The following is a 17,659-nucleotide window of genomic DNA, read 5'->3' as shown; positions in this document are numbered from 1 at the left end:
AATATACAGTAAATCGCTGGTAAGTACTGTGGGGAAAAAATTAAAGTTGAGCAGGTAGAGGGGAATCAGGAGGATGAGGTAGAAATTGAGGGTGTGAAGGGTGGGTTGCCAGTTGACATAGGCTGGTCAGGAGAGGCCTCTGTGACAAGGTGAGATTTGAGCAATGGCTTGAAGGTGATGAGAAAGGGAACTATGCAGATACCTATTGAGAAGGTGTTCCAGAAGAGACAACTTCTGCTCTCATTTCTTTCAAAACAATGAGGTTTCTTACTCACTTAACACACAATGTAAAAAAAGAATTTTAATATTTTATTTTATTATTATTATTATTTTTTGAGACAGGGTCTGGCTCTGTCACCAGAGCCATCATTGCACTCTGTCTGACTGGAGTGCAATGGCACAATCTCAGCTCACTGCAGCCTCATCTCCTGGGCTCAAGCGATCCTCCCACCTCAGCCTCCCAAGTAGCTGGGACCACAGGTGCACACCATCATGCCCAGCTAATTTATTAATTTTTTGTAGTGATGGGGTCTTGCTATGTTGCCCAGGTTGTCTCAAACTTCTGGACTCAAGCAATCCACCCACCTAGGCCTCCCAAAGTGCTGGGATTATAGGTGTGAGCTACCACTCCTGGCAAATCTTAATATTTTAAAATGTGAAATCTTACCTTGAAGAGAGGAAGAAACCTAATTATTCTTAAATATCCCATTATTACTGTAAGCTGAATAAAAGCCAAGTTGTCTGGTCTCAATTTCACAAAGTATACACAAAAGATATCAATGATTCCAATAACCAGGATAAAAAATTCCAAAGTATTCCAACATTGTTGAAAATATTTCCTTTTCAAAATTATTATCTGTATAGAAAACAAATGTCATTTCATAGCACCTATACAGTAATGTTGGGGAGAAGAAATCTATAAAATTAACAACTAAGTTCTTAACTACAAATGAGTTATATTCCAAAAGTTGAGCTTTAAGTTACTCATTTGGAATCCCCCCCAAAAATTATTTTAAATCTTCACCATTTATAATTTGATTTAAAATATATACTCTATAATAAAGCTGGAATGCCAAAAACAAGCATTAAAAATAGCAATAAACAGATTCATTGCAGTACTATTAATAATAAAGTATGAAATAGTGATGCTCATAAATCACCTTTTACACATTTATACTAATAATTAACTCACATTTTAGACAAGGACCTAGCAAACCAATTCTTATTCACTTATTTATTTCTTGCATCATTACACAAAGTATTTGAGGGAAACGTCCATGTCTGGATTTTCAATTCTCCTTTACCTGATCCTTGAGAATCTCTCTACTTTTATGATACTTAACTGATGTCCAATACCATGACTCTTATACTAATTTCACTATTAAACTTGGAAAATTCAAAAAGGTTACTAAAATTCTAGGATCTCATCAACTATCATAGCAAATGGCTCTTGGTATCAAGTTACTTCAATAATATGACAAAATAGATTCAAAATACCTGAATTGCTGTTTTTATAGATTCTATTTCTATTTTAAACAGTACCTTCAATGTTGATTCTAATACATATAAAAACATAAAATAGTAGTTTATTGATATCAGTGCTGACACATTTAAATCTCCTGCCATTGGCCACAGATGTATTATCATAGGATAAATATATATCAAATTTATAATCTGTCCTGTATATTCAAATTCTTCAGAAAATACTGTGTGAAATATAAAAGTCAGAAATGCATTACTCCTGAAAAGAGATCAGATAAAATGTTAGATCACTTAAAAGTATAATTAGCAGCTGAAGTTCAATATTTGTTTAAACAAATCATTAAAATTAATTTGAAGACTATACATAATATAAAATAATAGTAAGCAAAAATCAAAAGCATATTTTCTATACATAAAAATCATAATGAAGAAAGGTAAAAAATATGATTTTTAAAAATCTATATCAGGGATGGGAAGCATTTTTAAAACTCAAGGCCACAGTACCTTGGAAACAATGCAAAGATTCATAAATAAAAACAAAAAACAAATAAATTTAGAGGAAAACAAATTACACATTGGATTGTTTAAAATCAAGAATGGAAAAAATATTATATTAAATAATTACTGACATACATTTATTAAAACTTTTCATTCCATCTAATGTAGAGCATGACAAAAAGAAATTCTTTGGATATATGTCAAGGTCCTACACTTTTGATTTTTTGTATATCTCTTTAAACTGATTAAATGGAAAAAAGTAAAAAAAATTACCAGAATTTGTTATAAAAGGTTAATGCCCACTTAAAATTTAGCAGCATTAACGCCCTTGGTATGTTCTTGTTTTGGCATGTTCTATTGGTATAAAAATTATGTCTCTCTGCTCTAAAAAGTATGTAAGCTCACAATTTATAAAACTAAGTAAAATATCTACCCCGGTGAAGTAAAATCTGTGTTTTGTGATATTTTGGAAAATTGGTTACAGGTATTATTAAGGTCATGTTGTGTTTTTCCTAATTATAGATCAACAGAATCACACAATAGAACAGATGAAATTAAACAGAGCTAGATCTAGTCTACCAGTTGGCTATTTCTCACCCCTGCTCTATGTTATATCCAGAAGAATATTAAGCAGACCGCAACACACTACAACCCTCAGACACAGAAATTAAAACTTGAAGGATCCAAATATGACCATCCTTTCTCCCTTCCTGACTATTCTCTAATAGAGATGTCAATGAAGTTGCTAAAACAGAATGGAAGAAGAGAAGCAAGCACCACCCAATCAGTGAAAATAAACCATAATATCGTTTTTCTTAAATAAGGAAAATTGAGATAAGCTATTCTGACAATGTAGAAATGGTAGTGTTTTCAAGTATGTTTCTATTAAAGGTTCACAATACTTACTCAGGTGGAATAAAATGTATCTTTTCTATACAATATTCCAAGAAAGTTAAAACACTTTTAAACTTTATAAGCCAACTTCTAGTTTTCATATAAGTTGAAACATCATAAATACTCATGAATCTAACAGAGAAAAATGTACATATGTGTTATAATAAAAAGCAAGTACTATATTTTGGGTTAATATAAAAGGGGAAGGTGTAATAAGTATAAATTTAATATGGACCCACCAAATAAGCTCAGTCTAGTGCCTCTGCATCCATCCACCTATCCATCCATGGTCATGGTACAGGAGTAGTTTTAGCATGAGACTCCTGCTGCCTCTGTTCCTGACCAGAGGTTGAACATAAGTAAAGCTTCTCTAGACCATTTCTTTGGAGTTTGGAATCAAGCTTTCCTTTGTCATGCTCGTCTGGCCCAACCCTCTCCAAGGCCCTGAAGGCTCTAACTTTCCCAAACTTTATTCCAGGGACTGGTAAAGATCTTCCAAATAGATTACCTGGCTGCTGAAATGTTATCTATCACCCAGCCAGGATCTCCTATTATTATTGCCCCACAGATTTGTGTTAGATCATCTATTATCTAATGTTTGCCAGGACTGTAACCAGATATTGTTATATCTCCAAGATACAGAGCTTTTCCCACCAGACTTAATTGTGCTTGTCAGCACCAGCAGTTGGGTCAATTCTTCCAGAGCCTGCTCCACCCCAGGGAGCAGTCTAATGGCACCCTCCAGGCTTCTAAACCTCCTCTGTCTGGTAATTTAAAGTGAAGATAATATAAAGGCAAAATAATTATAATAGTAATTGAAGTTATATAAGTTCCTTTTCATGGATTCCCTAGTGTCTTATCTAATTACACGACAGTCCAATCTTTCTCCAGATTCCCCTAATGTCACCAAGGTTATAAAACTTTAGAGGAAAAAAAAATAAATCAATAAAATAAAAAGTAGATGGATAGATGGATGGAAGGACAGACAGATGGACAGACAGAAGATGGATAGATATAGATATGTGAAACAATAGATTGATCAATCAGGACATTTAATTCTCATTTTATTCATTCTTCATATAGCCATTCAATCTTGGAAATATCAATTAAAGAAGTGTTACACTTACTTTCCTTGGATGGAGTAATAGCATTTTGCTGCACCAATTAATATCCGGGCTGCCTCTATTTCAAGAATTCCATTGTTACGCTGTTTTTCAAAGCTACTCTAAACATACATTAAATGAAGATTACAAAAGATCAAAACATAAATGGAATGTATTCTTCTTAACCCTTACATAGCCCTCACTATTATTACTGAACTCAATATATCAAAATATGCCATTACAAAAAATTATGTAGTAGGAAATAAATTTCATTCAATGCAAATGTTTACAGAATACTCATTTTTATAAAGTACAGTCCTGAATGTTATGAGATAAAAAGGGTCTTAGCTTTCTAGAAAATCAAAATGTATACCACTCAGCCAGGCATGGTGGCTCACTTTGGGAGGCTGAGGCAGGGGGATCACTTGAGTCCAGGAGTTCAAGACCAGTCTGGGCAACATGGTGAAACCCCCCATCTCTACTAAAAATACAAAATTAGCTGGGCATGACGGCACATGCCTGTAATCCCAGCTACTCAGGAGGCTAAGGCAGGAGAATCGCTTGAACCCAGGAGGCAGAGGTTGCGGTGAGCTGAAATCACACCATTGCACTCCAGTCTGGGCAACAGAGTAAGACTCCGTCTCAAAAAAAATTATATATATATAGACACACACACACTTATATACACATATTACATATACAACTCAAAGATTTTACTTCAGTAATATAAATAACATCAGTAGCATCATCTTTCTACAGCAGAATAGAGAGTGCAAAGTATTAATTCTAAGTGTAACTAATCATTTCAGCCCCACAAAGAACTACCAAAAGAAAAAGATAGGCTGTATTGTTGTGTCAATCCTCCCCCTAAAATAGCAGAAAAATTATAGCTTCTACATGACACTGACATTACACTCAGAGGTTCGCGTTACCTCCTGGAACTGCTGCCTACATTTCCTCACATACTGACCATACACTTTGCCTATCCATTGTTTAGAAATGTTGACTCCAACCACTACTGCATTTAACATATTTTCTCAAGTCTTAAAATTCGAGGGATGATAGTCATTTCAGGAAAGGAGAGAATTCACACCACTTATATCTCAAGACAATTCTCATTCACTCATTAGCTCCTTTTCCAGAAGATAGAAAAATGATCCACCAGTAACAGCTTTGATAAAGGATATGCAAATTCTGAAGCTGCCTTCCAAACGGTATGGGGCAATGGCCAGGCTCTCTCTACTCTGAGAGCTACTGGAGCACTTAGTGGATTTCCCTACATTGTAAGCCTCCGTGATGGCCCTGGTAGGATATCCACTGTGAGAAAAGTATGTCCCAGAAGCTCAGTCCTGAGGCCTACCTCCAGTGTTTACACTTGCAGTGTTTCTGGCCCTGCTGATCAAGAAGTAGGCCTGGATCAAGAAAATTATGATTTACTAATATGATGGATTGTTTATTTATTCATTCATCCTTTAAACAAATGTTTATTAAATGCCTACTCTGTTCCAAGCCCTGTTTTAGGGCAATGGAGGTATAGTCCAAGGTTTTAAGGGGTTCGCAATCTAGTGGGGCAGGGGAAAAGTTAGATGCATATATGATAAAACAGGAAATTAAGGGGATAACGTTCAGTACAGGGTGTTAATCAAACTTGATGTAGAGATGGGATCAGAGAGAGTTTCTCTTGGAGGAGATGATACCTCAGCTGAGTTTTAAGGAGAAGTACAATTATCCAGATGAAGAATGGTGGTGGGGCGAGCAGAGTGAAGAAAGAGGTAGGCAGAGGGTGGCATCTCTAGTGCACATACAGAGGTGAGAAACAGTATGCTGAGTGCAGTAAAAAACAAGTTGTGGGGCAGAGCATCAGTTAGAGAAATAGTCAGAGGCCAGATTTTAAAATACCTTGTATATTGTGCTTTGACTTAATTTCATAGGTAAACTTTTCTTGGAATGTGATATACACATTCTGTGAGATACTCCTTTAACCCCAATCCCTGAAAAACTATGCAGGGCAGGGGAAAGGGTAAGGAAATGTTGCATTCAATAGTCCCTCTTGGAGAATCTCAATGTATATCAGCATATTAAAAATTCTGAAGAGTTCTACAAGAAGTTCTAAAAAAAACCCATTTAACTTTATTTAAGCCACCATTTCCCAAACTACTTTGAGCATGGAAACTTCTTTTTTCATGCAGTTTCTATTAGCATCCCATGGAACAAGTGTTCTTTGAAACTCACAATGGAAAATGTAGGCACTGAGGAGTCATTTAGGGTTTTAAGCAGGAAGGAGGTATAGTCACATGTCTTTTAGTAAGTCACTGTAACTTGAGAATGGAAATATTGGAGACAAGGGGACCAACTGAAAGTTATCATCCGGACAAGAGATTATGACAGCCTAAATTAAGATTCACAAGGATGGAAAGGGGTGTATTTGACAAATATTTAGAAGGTAAGATTGATAGAGCTTGGAGAAGGATAGAGGAAGAGGACTGACTCCAGCAACCAACGGTCTAATTCACTAACACTTGGAATATAACAGTAGGCTTGGGATGAGTTCAATATGGATTTGAGATAGAGTGAAAGGAGAAGCTGTCTAGCCACCACTGGATTCATGAGTCTAAAGAGCTGGTGTTGAAAGGTATGGAAGGAAGATTATAGATTTGTAGAGCATCTATGCATAGTGTTAAAATCATGAGCGTAGCTGGGACTAAAGAAGGAGAGACTATAAAGTAAGAACAGTGGACAGAGTTAATTGTCCTGAGGTGCACCAACATTAAAGGGTTAAAAAGAGTTCATAGAGGAGACTGAAAAGGAAAGGGGTCATAAACACAGGAAGAATGCCAGAGTAGAAGGTACTCTTAGGAAAGCTATTCAAAAATAGCACGCAGCAAGTCCTTCCATGGGATTGTTGGTTTAAAAAAGTAAACATGGTAGGTCATTATAACAATGACTGAAGTGTGTCATGCCTCCCTGTGTCCATGCCCACTTTTCAATTGGCATCGCTATTTCTCCATTAAGAGGTGTAATCTACTTTTCTACTCATTGACTCTGGACTGGCTTTGTGATTTGCTTTAACTAATAAAATGGGGGTAAAAGTGACATTGTTCAGGCTCCAGAGCCTGGAACTTAAGAGGCTTTGTGGCTTCCCCTCTCACCCTGTTGGAACCCAGAGACCATGCTGTGAAGAAGCCCAGTCCACCCAACTATAGAGAATAGACCATAGAGGGGAGAAACAAAGCACCCTGGAAGACAACCAGCATCAGCTGCCAAACCTGCGAGTGAGGACATCCTGGACCCTCCAACCATAGCTGATCTAGGAAATGACCACAGGCATAAGAGTGATCCAAAGTGAGACCAACAATAGAATCACCCGGATTGCCAACACACAGAACCATGAGAAATAATAAATCATTGTTTTAAGCCACCAAGTTCTGGGTTGCTTGGTTAAACAGCAGAAGCTGACTAAAACAGGAAAAAGCAGTATCAATTGTGGAGAGCCTCCAGAAATTAAAACATACTGCATTAGCTTTGGAACTGGGTGGTGGGCAGAGGGTAGGGGGGGCAGTGAGAAGACTGTTAGTGGAAGCTGGAAGAGCAGTGGGGAAACTGCAGCAGGAGACTGGAGGGAGGCAGCCATGCTATCAAAAGGCAGTACCACTGGCCAGGCTGTCACCTGAGGCAACTTGGAAGACAGAAAATGTACCTCATGAATCTGCTAAGAGGATTTCTAGATTTCTAATATTCCAGGAATATTAAAAGTGCTGCTTTTTGTTAGCTTCATATGATAAGGTAGAGAAAAAAGGAGACAGGGACAAACCAAGGAGAAATAGTTCAGTCTTAAAGCAGAACTTAGACAAAATATAGAAGCCATGATTTGCCAGGTTGGAAAGTAAACGTGTTTCTCATCTGTGGTTTCTACAGCTGGCAAAGATCTAAGAGTAAAGACCAAAACATGCCAAATTGTAAAGACCATCAATGCTGAGAAGAAACTGCATCAACTAAAGGGCAAAATAACCAGCTAACATCATAATGACAGGATCAAATTCACACATAACAATATTAACCTTAAATGTAAATGGGCTAAATGCCCCAATTAAAAGACACAGACTGGCAGATTGGATAAAGAGTCAAGACCCATCGGTGTGCTGTACTCAGGAGACTCATCTCACATGCAGAAACACACATACGCTCAAAATAAAGGAATGGAGGAAGATCTACCAAGCAAATGGAAAGCAAAAAAAAAAGCAGGGGTTACAATCCTAGTCTCTGATAAAACAGACTTTAAACCAACAAAGCTCAAAAGAGACAAAGAAGGCCATTACGTAATGGTAAAGGGATCAATTCAACAAGAAGCACTAACTATCCTAAATATATATGCACTCAATACAGGAGCACCCAGATTCATAAAGCAAGTCCTTAGAGACCTACAAAGAGACTTAGAATCCCACACAATAATAATGGGAGACTTTAACACCCCACTGTCAATATTAGACAGATCAACAAGACAGAAGGTTAACAAGGATATCCAGGACTTGAAATCATCTCTGCACCAAGTGGACCTAATAGACATCTACAGAACTCTCCACCCCAAATCAACAGAATATACGTTCTCAGCACCACATCACACTTATTCCAAAATTGACCACATAGTTGAAAGTAAAGCACTCCTTAGCAAATGTAAAAGAACAGAAATCACAACAAACTGTCTCTCAGACCACAGTGCAATCAAATTAGAACTCAGGATTAAGAAACCCACTCAAAACTGCACAACTACATGGAAACTGAACAACCAGCTCCTGAATGACTACTGGTTAAATAACAAAATGAAGGCAGAAATAAAGATGTTCTTCGAAACCAATGAGAACAAAGACACAACATACCAGAATCTCTGGGACACATTTAAAGCCGTGTGTAGAGGAAAATTTACAGCACTAAATGCCCAAAAGAGAAAGCAGGAAAGATCTAAAATCAATACCCTAACATCACAATTAAAAGAACTAGAGAAGCAAGAGCAAACAAATTCAAAAGCTAGTAGAAGGCAAGAAATAACTAAGATCAGAGCAGAATGGAAGGAAATAGAGACATAAAAAACCTTCAAAAAATCAATGAATCCAGGAGCTGGTTTTTTGAAAAGATCAACAAAATTGATAGACTGCTAACAAGACTAATAAAGAAGAAAAGAGAGAAGAAGCACATAGATGCAATAAAAAATGATAAAGGGGATATCAGCACTGATCCCACAGAAATACAAACTACCATCAGAGAATACTATAAACACCTCTATGCAAATAAACTAGAAAATCTAGAAGAAATGGATAAATTCCTGGACACATACACCCTCCCAATACTAAACCAGGAAGAAGTTGAATGGCTGAATAGACCAATAACAGGATCTGAAATTGAGGCAATAATTAATAGCCTACCAACCAAAAAAAGTCCAAGACCAAACAGATTCACAGCCGAATTCTACCAGAGGTACAAAGATGAGCTGGTACCATTCCTTCTGAAACTATTCCAATCAATAGAAAAACAGGGAATCCTCCCTAACTCATTTTATGAGGCCAGTGTCATCCTGATACCAAAGCCTGGCACAGACACAACAAAAGAAGAGAATTTTAGACCAATATCCCTGCTGAACATCAATGCAAAAATCCTCAATAAAATACTGGCAAACTGAATCCAGCAGGACACCAAACAGCTTATCCACCAAGATCAAGGTGGCTTCATCCCTGGAATGCAAGGCTGGTTCAACATATGCAAACCAATAAACGTAATCCATCACATAAACAGAACCAAAGACAAAAACCACATGATTATCTCAATAGATGCAGACAAGGCCTTTGACAAAATTCAACAGCCCTACATGCTAAAAACTCTCAATAAACTAGGTATTGATGGAATGTATCCCAGAATAATAAAAGCTATTCCTGACAAACTCACAGCAATATCATACTCAATGGGAAAAAACTGGAAGCATTCCCTTTGAAAACTGGCACAAGACAGGGATGACCTCTCTCACCACTCCTATTCAACATAGTGTTGGAAGTTCTGGCCAGGGCAATCAGGCAAGAGAAAGAAATAAAGGGTATTCAGTTAGGAAAAGAGGAAGTCAAATTGTCCCTGTTTGCAGATGACATGATTGTATATTTAGAAAACCCCATTGTCTCACCCCAAATCTCCTTAAGCTGATAAGCAACTTCAGCAAAGTCTCAGGATACAAAATCCATGTGCAAAAATCACAAGCATTCCTATACACCAATAACAGACAAACAGAGAGCCAAATCATGAGTAAACTCCCATTCACTATTGCTACAAAGAAAATAAAATACCTAGGAATCCAACTTACAAGGGATGTGAAGGACCTCTTCAAGGAGGACTACAAACCACTGCTCAATGAAATAAAAGAGGACAGAAACAAATGGAAGAACATTCCATGCTCACAGATAGGAGGAATCAATATCGTGAAAATGGCCACACTGCCCAAGGTAATTTATAGATTCATTGCCATCTCCATCAAGCTACCAATGACTTTCTTCACAGAATTGGAAAAAATTACTTTAAAGTTCATATGGAACCAAAAAAGAGTCTGCCTTGCCAAGACAATCCTAACCAAAACAAACAAAGCTGGAGGCATCACATACCTGACTTCAAACTATACTACAAGGCTACAGTAACAAAAACAGCATGGTACTGATACCAAAACAGAAGTATAGACCAATGGAACAGAACAGAGCCCTCAGAAATAACACCACACATCTACAACCATCTGATCTTTGACAAACCTGACAAAAACAAGAAATGGGGAAAGGATTCCCTATTTAATAAATGGTGCTGGGAAAACTGGCTAGCCATATGTAGAAAGCTGAAGCTGGATCCCTCCCTTACACCTTATACAAAAATTAATTCAAGATGGATTAAAGACTTAAATGTTGGACCTATAAACCATAAAAACCCCAGAAGAAAACCTAGGCAATACCATTCAGGACATAGGCATGGGCAAGGACTTCATGACCAAAACACCAAAAGCAATGGCAACAAAAGCCAAAATTGACAAACGGGATCTAATTAAACTAAAGAGCTTCTGCACAGCAAAAGAAACTACCATCAGAGTGAACAGGCAACCTACAGAATGGGAGAAAGTTTTTGCAATCTACCCATCTGACAAAGGGCTAATATCCAGAATCTACAAAGAACTTAAACAAATTTACAAGAAAAAAATCAAACAACCCCATCAAAAAGTGGGCAAAGGATATGAACAGGCACTTCTCTAAAGAAGACATTTATGCAGCCAACAGACACATGAAAAAATGCTCATCATCATTGGTCATCAGAAAAATGCAAATCAAAACCACAATGAGATATCATCTCACACCAGTTAGAATGGTGATCATTAAAAAGTCAGGAAACAACAGGTGCTGGAGAGGATGTGGAGAATTAGGAATGGTCTTACACTGCTGGTGGGACTGTAAACTAGTTCAACCATTGTGGAAGACAGTGTGGCGATTCCTCAAGGATCTAGAACTAGAAATACCATTTGATCCAGCAATCCCATTACTAGGTATATACTCAAAGGATTATAAGTCATGCTACTATAAAGATACGTGCAAACTCTGTTTATTGAGGCATTATTCACAATAGCAAAGACTTGGAACCAACCCAAACGTCCAACAATGATAGACTGGATTAAGAAAATGTGGCACATATACACCATGGAATACTATGCAGCCATAAAAAATGATGAGTTCATGTCCTTTGTAGGGACATGGATGAAGCTGGAAACCATCATTCTGAGCAAACTATCACAAGGACAAAAAACCAAACACCACATGTTCTGACTCATAGGTGGGAATTGAACAATGAGAACACTTGGACACAGGGCGGGGAACATCACACACCAGGGCCTGTCATGGGGTAGGGAGATGGGGAAGGGATAGCGTTAGGAGAAATACCTAATGTAAATGATGAGTTAATGGGTGCAGAAAACCAACACGGCACATGTATACATATGTAACAAACCTGCACGTTGTGCCCATGTACCCTAGAACTTAAAGTATAATTTTAAAAAAAAAAGACCAAATCCAGGGTGCTGCCAGTAAAATATGGCCTCCACTTCCAAATCAAATCAAGGGTGTGGCTGAAGGCCCTTTGTTAAAACCACCCAAAGATTCAAGGTCGTACTTCATCTACCTTCTCAACAAGACTAAAGGCCTCCTCAGACTCATATCTGCATTGTCTGGTACAGTCAACAGTCTACCTGAAAAGAAACTGTGAAGCGGGGCGGACTAAACCAGTCATTGAAAAGAAACAATTTTTACGGCAATTGTGCTACATTGAACAAAAAGGGACCGAGACAGTTCTAAGTGAATATAAACCTTCCAGTTTTCTACAGGCAGAAATCAAACTGAGAAAGCCACTTGGCTACAAGCATGGATTATTTCCTATGGAAACGGAAAGAATGGGGAGAATTGGTATGTGTGCCCAGATGGATTTCAGAATTGCCACGGACACGTAATTTCTCAGGCCATCCCATTCTTCCCCTTCTTAAACAGTAGTGTCTCTTGATCATCACTGAATATTTGGTGTCTGGGGGACAGAGAGCTTTTCTTTTTAGTTCACAGGTCTCTAGATCAAGAAGAGTCACACTTCAGGAGAGGCAACCAAGGAGCCTCTCACCTGGATTGCAGATCATAAGATACTGGACTTTGAGTCTGGTAGCAAATAGGATGTAGCTTTTTGGGTTGTTGGAAAAGGGTGAGTCTGTTTTACATGTAAGAGGGGTAGAAATATTGTGGCCAGTGGGCAAACTGTGGAACAGTAAATATGGCCACAAATTCTGTGCATGTCTTACTATCAAGAGGTTGAGTCTATTGCCCCACACCTTGAATTGAGGCAGCCTCATTCACAAGTCTGGAAATTAGGTACTGGCCCTTTTGCCTCAGTTTTCCCCTAGGTGGCTTCTCATTCTTCAGAGGCTAGGTCAGCTTCTTTGCGTGGCAGTCTCAGGGTGGCATTCAGAGTGGGAAAAAGGTAGAAGCTACAAATCTTCTCAATGCCTAGGCTCCAGAACGTTCACAAAGCCACTTTTGCCATATTTTATGCTCAAAACAAATCACAAGAACAGCCCAAATTCAAGGGGTAGGATAAAGATACCACTTTTTAATAGGAGGCTCTGCAAAGAATTTGTGGCCATATGTAATTTTCTACTGTGGACGAGAGCCTTTCAAACTCTGAGACTATGTTAAACTAAGTATAGAAATGTTTAAAAGAATGAAAATAATTTCTTCAGTTAAGAAGAAATATGTTCTTCAAGCTGGGAGCAGTGGCTCACACCTGTAATCCCAGTGCTTTGGGAGGCTGAGGTGGGCAGATCACTTGAGGCCAGAAGTTTGAGACCAACCTGGCCAACGTGCCAAAACCGCATCTCTACTAAAAATACAAAAATTAGCTGGGCATGGTGCCAAAACCTCGTCTGTACTAAAACTACAAAAATTAGCTGGGCATGGTGGCACGCACTTGTAATTCCAGCTACTAGGGAGGCTGAGGCACAAGAATCTCTCGAACTCAGGAGGCAGAGGTTGCAGTGAGTCAAGATCACGCCACTGCACTCCAGCCTGGATGACAGTGCCAGACTTTGTTTCAAAATAAATAAAATAAATAAATAAGAAGAAATATATTCTTCAACAGAAAAAAATGAAAGCAAAAAAAAGGAATTTATGTTAACAGAGATTTGAAGGACATATCAGTTCATTGCAATGTGTGGCCTTTACTGGAGTTCAATTTGAAAACATGAACTGTAAAAATAAATATTTATCACATTTCTGAGACAATTGGAAATCTTACCACTGAGTCGACATTTGATGTTATTAAGGAATTATTGTTCATTTTTAAGTATAATGTTAGTATTTTATATTTTTAAAAATACTTTAAAATTTAGAGATATATACTGAAATATTTACAGACGTATGATTTGTTTCAAACTAATACGTAAGATGGGGGTTAGGATGCAGCAGGTATTGGTCACATGTGGATGGTTTTTAAGGTTGGGTGACAGGTACATGAGGATTTATTACACTATTCTATCTACTTTTGCATATTTTAGGAATTCTTAATATTGACAATAAGTTTTAAAAAGAAACTAAATAAGAATTCTGGGCACAATTCGTATTTTATATACATTTTATATTGAATAAAATTTGTTCTATTTGATTATAACTCCAGTTTAAAATGTACAATTTGACAAGCTGGTATAAACTTGATTTTACCAGGTAATCTTCCTATATTTATACCGAACATTTAAATATTAGTATTACAACATTTCAAGAGAATTTTTGATTCATCAGATTTATTTTAGCTTATTATATCTCTAACAGTTAAATTAGCACTTGAGAGAATTTTGTATAAATGGAACTCAGATATGTTAAATTTATAAAAGCAATTTTAAATATTTGAAAATGTTTAATTATCTGGTATGTAAATAGCACCAAACATTATTCTAAGGGCCCTCAAAAGTGACTGCTAAAATTTGCCAGACATAGAAACAGGATAATAAGGTTTGTGACTTAAACTTTAAGCCTCAGGAAGGAGATTTTTTATTTTTTAACTTTAACAAATCACACATTAATTTTAACAATCAATAGACTATCAGAAGGTAAAGAAAAGTTTTCAAGTCATCTGAAAATCATATGCAAGGATCAAAGACATTGCAAGAAAAGAAATTTTAAAACATTATGTGAACAGCACCAACCATTTGTATTGCAGCTACATGCAATCTGGCTTCTTCCATTAAAGCTTCATCTGTTGTGGATTCTGTCTTCATACCGTCATGTGAAACGGGGGAAAACTGAACCGTATCAGATGACATTTTAAAACATAAAGGGATAAAGTTAAAAATAAGTAAAAATGATTAGGAACTGGCAAATGCTACTCTCAACAAAGATTCCAATAATTCAAAGCAGAATTGCTAGAATGAAGAGCTATGTAATGTTTTTTCATATAAGAAGTGTTGCCTTCAATTGTTCTAAAGTAAATATTCATTTGGGGAGATTTATATCCCAAGTTCTTCTCTAAACTTATCTATATGCTTGACTGCTCTCTAAATCAGCCCATGTTTTCTGCTTTTTATAACACTTCCACCAGGAGAGAATTATCAGTATCTTAAGCCATTAAAAACATTATCTTGGCAGAGGCCATTGATTGGTACTCAACCAGCCAGATTGTAAAACATCCATTCTCCTGGTATTTGGCAAATAAAGCTGGATAACCAAGACCTTCTCTTTAGAGACAGAATTCAAACTCATTTCACCAAAATAGCAAAGCCGGTAACTATCTCCCCTCAGTTTTCTGACATTTAATTAGCAGAATCAGGTCTTTAACAACAGACTAAAGCAAGCGAGGCAGACCAAGGGAAGGAAAGGAAAACTACTTTTTGCCAGGTATCAACTCACAGGAATGTATTCGATCCTCGTTTTATCTTCTACTAAGGTCCAGTTAACATTTGTCAAAATTTTTTCTGTTTTAAACAAAATTATTGTGTTCTGTACTATCTCCTGTATGTGCTGAGTGGCATTTTGCAAGGTCATTTGTCTTGGGAGGGAAAGAACACACAAATCTGTGACAAAGACAAAAGCAAAGGCCTTAATAGAGTGCAGTGAGGACTGCAAGGGAAAGCAAAAAATGTTGCATAATCATGTAGTGAAATCTTGAGATCACCTGCAAACCAGAGTGGTTAGAGAGAGGACAATTTTTCATACAAAACTTTCCAGAAGATTACCCAACTATTTGTTTCTTTTTGGCTGTATAGCTCAACTTTATCTGACTCAACTGATAAAAAATGTTTATTAGTTTCCTTGCTTTCCCTATAGCTAAAGACATGACTACTTCAATGCACCCAATCCATATTCCTCAAAGTGTAAAGGGTACAGGTGGAAGGGCTGCCTATTAAACTATGCAAATTCCTGGGTTCCACTCCATACCTACAAAATCAGATGGGCTTGAAAATTTGCATTTTAATAAGTTCTCTAATTGTTTCTTATACTGTACATAATTTAAAGGCCAGTGCAGTAGAGATCCCTCAAGTTTAACATCTCTGTTTTCCGGCCAGTGAATCAATATGTTCAAAATTTGTAGCATTTTGTATTTTCTTGGGGTATGAACTACAAGGCTCACTTACCAAAGAGAAGAATTAAATGAGTAAATAAGCTTAGCCTACTTACTCACAATTCCATCTCAATAAAGCTGTTCTCTCCTTATAATTGCATATGAAATGTCTCTTCAAGGGTTAAATGGCTTCTAGATGTTTCAGTTTAACTTTATTTCATTCTCTATGGGACACTGCGTACAATGGAGTGATTTGAAGTTTGGGGATTCAGAAAGGTCTGTAGGGATATCCCTCTCAAACATCAGGATCAGTTCACTGTAACCTGGAGCAAAGACGCATCTGACTGCCTGCTGCCTTGGATTTAAAATTCCCATGGCTAAGACCGCACAAGGAGAAAATGTATTCATTTGCCCAATTAGATCCCACCCATATGATGGGGCAACAGCCACTTTCCAGTTGCTCAGGGGAAGTATGAAGGCATGTGGGCTACTTGGTGGCACCAGTACATCTGAATATACTCCCAGTGTTTAAGATAATCCTGGAAGAATATGAAGAGGGACCTCTTAAAAGCATTAGACCAGGTGGAAGGAGTTGGTTTGAAACTCTGACTGATAAAACTCAAGTCCGACAAGCACCTGCTAAATGTGTACCACATGGTATTTCTAGAAAGGATGAACATTGACTCTGAAAAGATAAAGTACTTGCTATACAATCTTTATTCCACAGTGAGTTAAAAGAAATTCTGAAGCTTGGTTAATACAATCAAAAATTTATAGAGGGGAAAAAAAGAAACAAGAGAAAGAAAGCATTGTCATGATAGTAAAATCCCTCACTGATCTCACTTTTGAATACCAGAGTAGGAGGAATCACAAGAAAGGCAGCATGAGAGAAACCCACATATTTTATCTTAAAAAAAGAGAGTCAGCTGGGTCAGGATCCCTGGCAGCCAAAGGGATTTGGTAGGAAGGAAAGTGTGAGCAAGACTTCGGGCATCAAATTAACTTCACTCATGGTGCCTTGTGAGCTTTTGCCAATCCAAGCACACCTTTTCACTGCAAACAAGAATAAACCGAGACCAGGCATGGTGGCTCACAACTATAATCTCGACACTTTGGGATGCCAGGGCAGGAGAATCCCTTGAACCCAGGAATTCAAGACCAACCAGGGCAATATAGCCACACCCTGTTTCTACTAAAAAAGAAAAAAAAAAATGAGCTGGGTGTGGTGGTGCAAACCTATACTCCCAGCTATTCAGGAGGCTGAGGCAGGAGAATCACTTGAGTCCAGGAGGTCAAGGCTGCAGTGAGCCATAATCACACCACTGCATTGCAGCCTGGGTGACAGAGTGAGAGCCTGTATCTTTTTTTTATGTTTTAATTTAATTTAATTAATTAATTTTTTTTTTTTTGGAGGAGTTTCACTCTGTCACTAGGCTGGAGTGCAGTCGTGCAATCTTGGCTCACTGCAACATCCACCTCCCGGGTTCAAGTGATTCTCCTGCCTCAGCCTCCCAAGTAGCTGGGACTACAGGCATGAGCCACCATGCCCAGCTAATTTTTATATTTTTAGTAGCGACGGGGTTTCACCATGT

At 37.6% G+C, this 17,659-nt stretch overlaps 1 protein-coding gene and 1 long non-coding RNA gene across 4 annotated transcripts in view; one reads left to right on the top strand and one right to left on the bottom strand.

Annotated features, from left to right (window-relative positions):
• LOC129021143 (uncharacterized) overlaps positions 1–17,659 on the top strand; it is a 121,814-nt gene that overhangs the window by 37,638 nt on the left and 66,517 nt on the right. The gene's annotated exons all lie outside the window — the stretch shown is intronic.
• The window catches only part of SLC9C2 (solute carrier family 9 member C2 (putative)), a 111,052-nt gene that overhangs the window by 32,507 nt on the left and 60,886 nt on the right, over positions 1–17,659 (bottom strand). Inside the window, exons 12-17 of the mRNA XM_054465775.1 lie at positions 15,416–15,579; positions 14,716–14,811; positions 4,002–4,099; positions 2,887–3,006; positions 1,543–1,741; positions 668–856 (exon numbers count right to left, since the gene is read on the bottom strand). Of these exons, the coding sequence (XP_054321750.1) occupies positions 668–856; positions 1,543–1,741; positions 2,887–3,006; positions 4,002–4,099; positions 14,716–14,811; positions 15,416–15,579 (866 nt within the window). The remainder of the gene's footprint in view (positions 1–667; positions 857–1,542; positions 1,742–2,886; positions 3,007–4,001; positions 4,100–14,715; positions 14,812–15,415; positions 15,580–17,659) is intronic.

The sequence above is a fragment of the Pongo pygmaeus genome, chromosome 1 (assembly GCF_028885625.2).
Source record: "Pongo pygmaeus isolate AG05252 chromosome 1, NHGRI_mPonPyg2-v2.0_pri, whole genome shotgun sequence".
NCBI classification, from domain to species: domain Eukaryota; kingdom Metazoa; phylum Chordata; class Mammalia; order Primates; family Hominidae; genus Pongo; species Pongo pygmaeus.
Note: the sequence above shows the minus strand (reverse complement) of the source record. Positions and strands in the feature narration are given on the sequence as shown.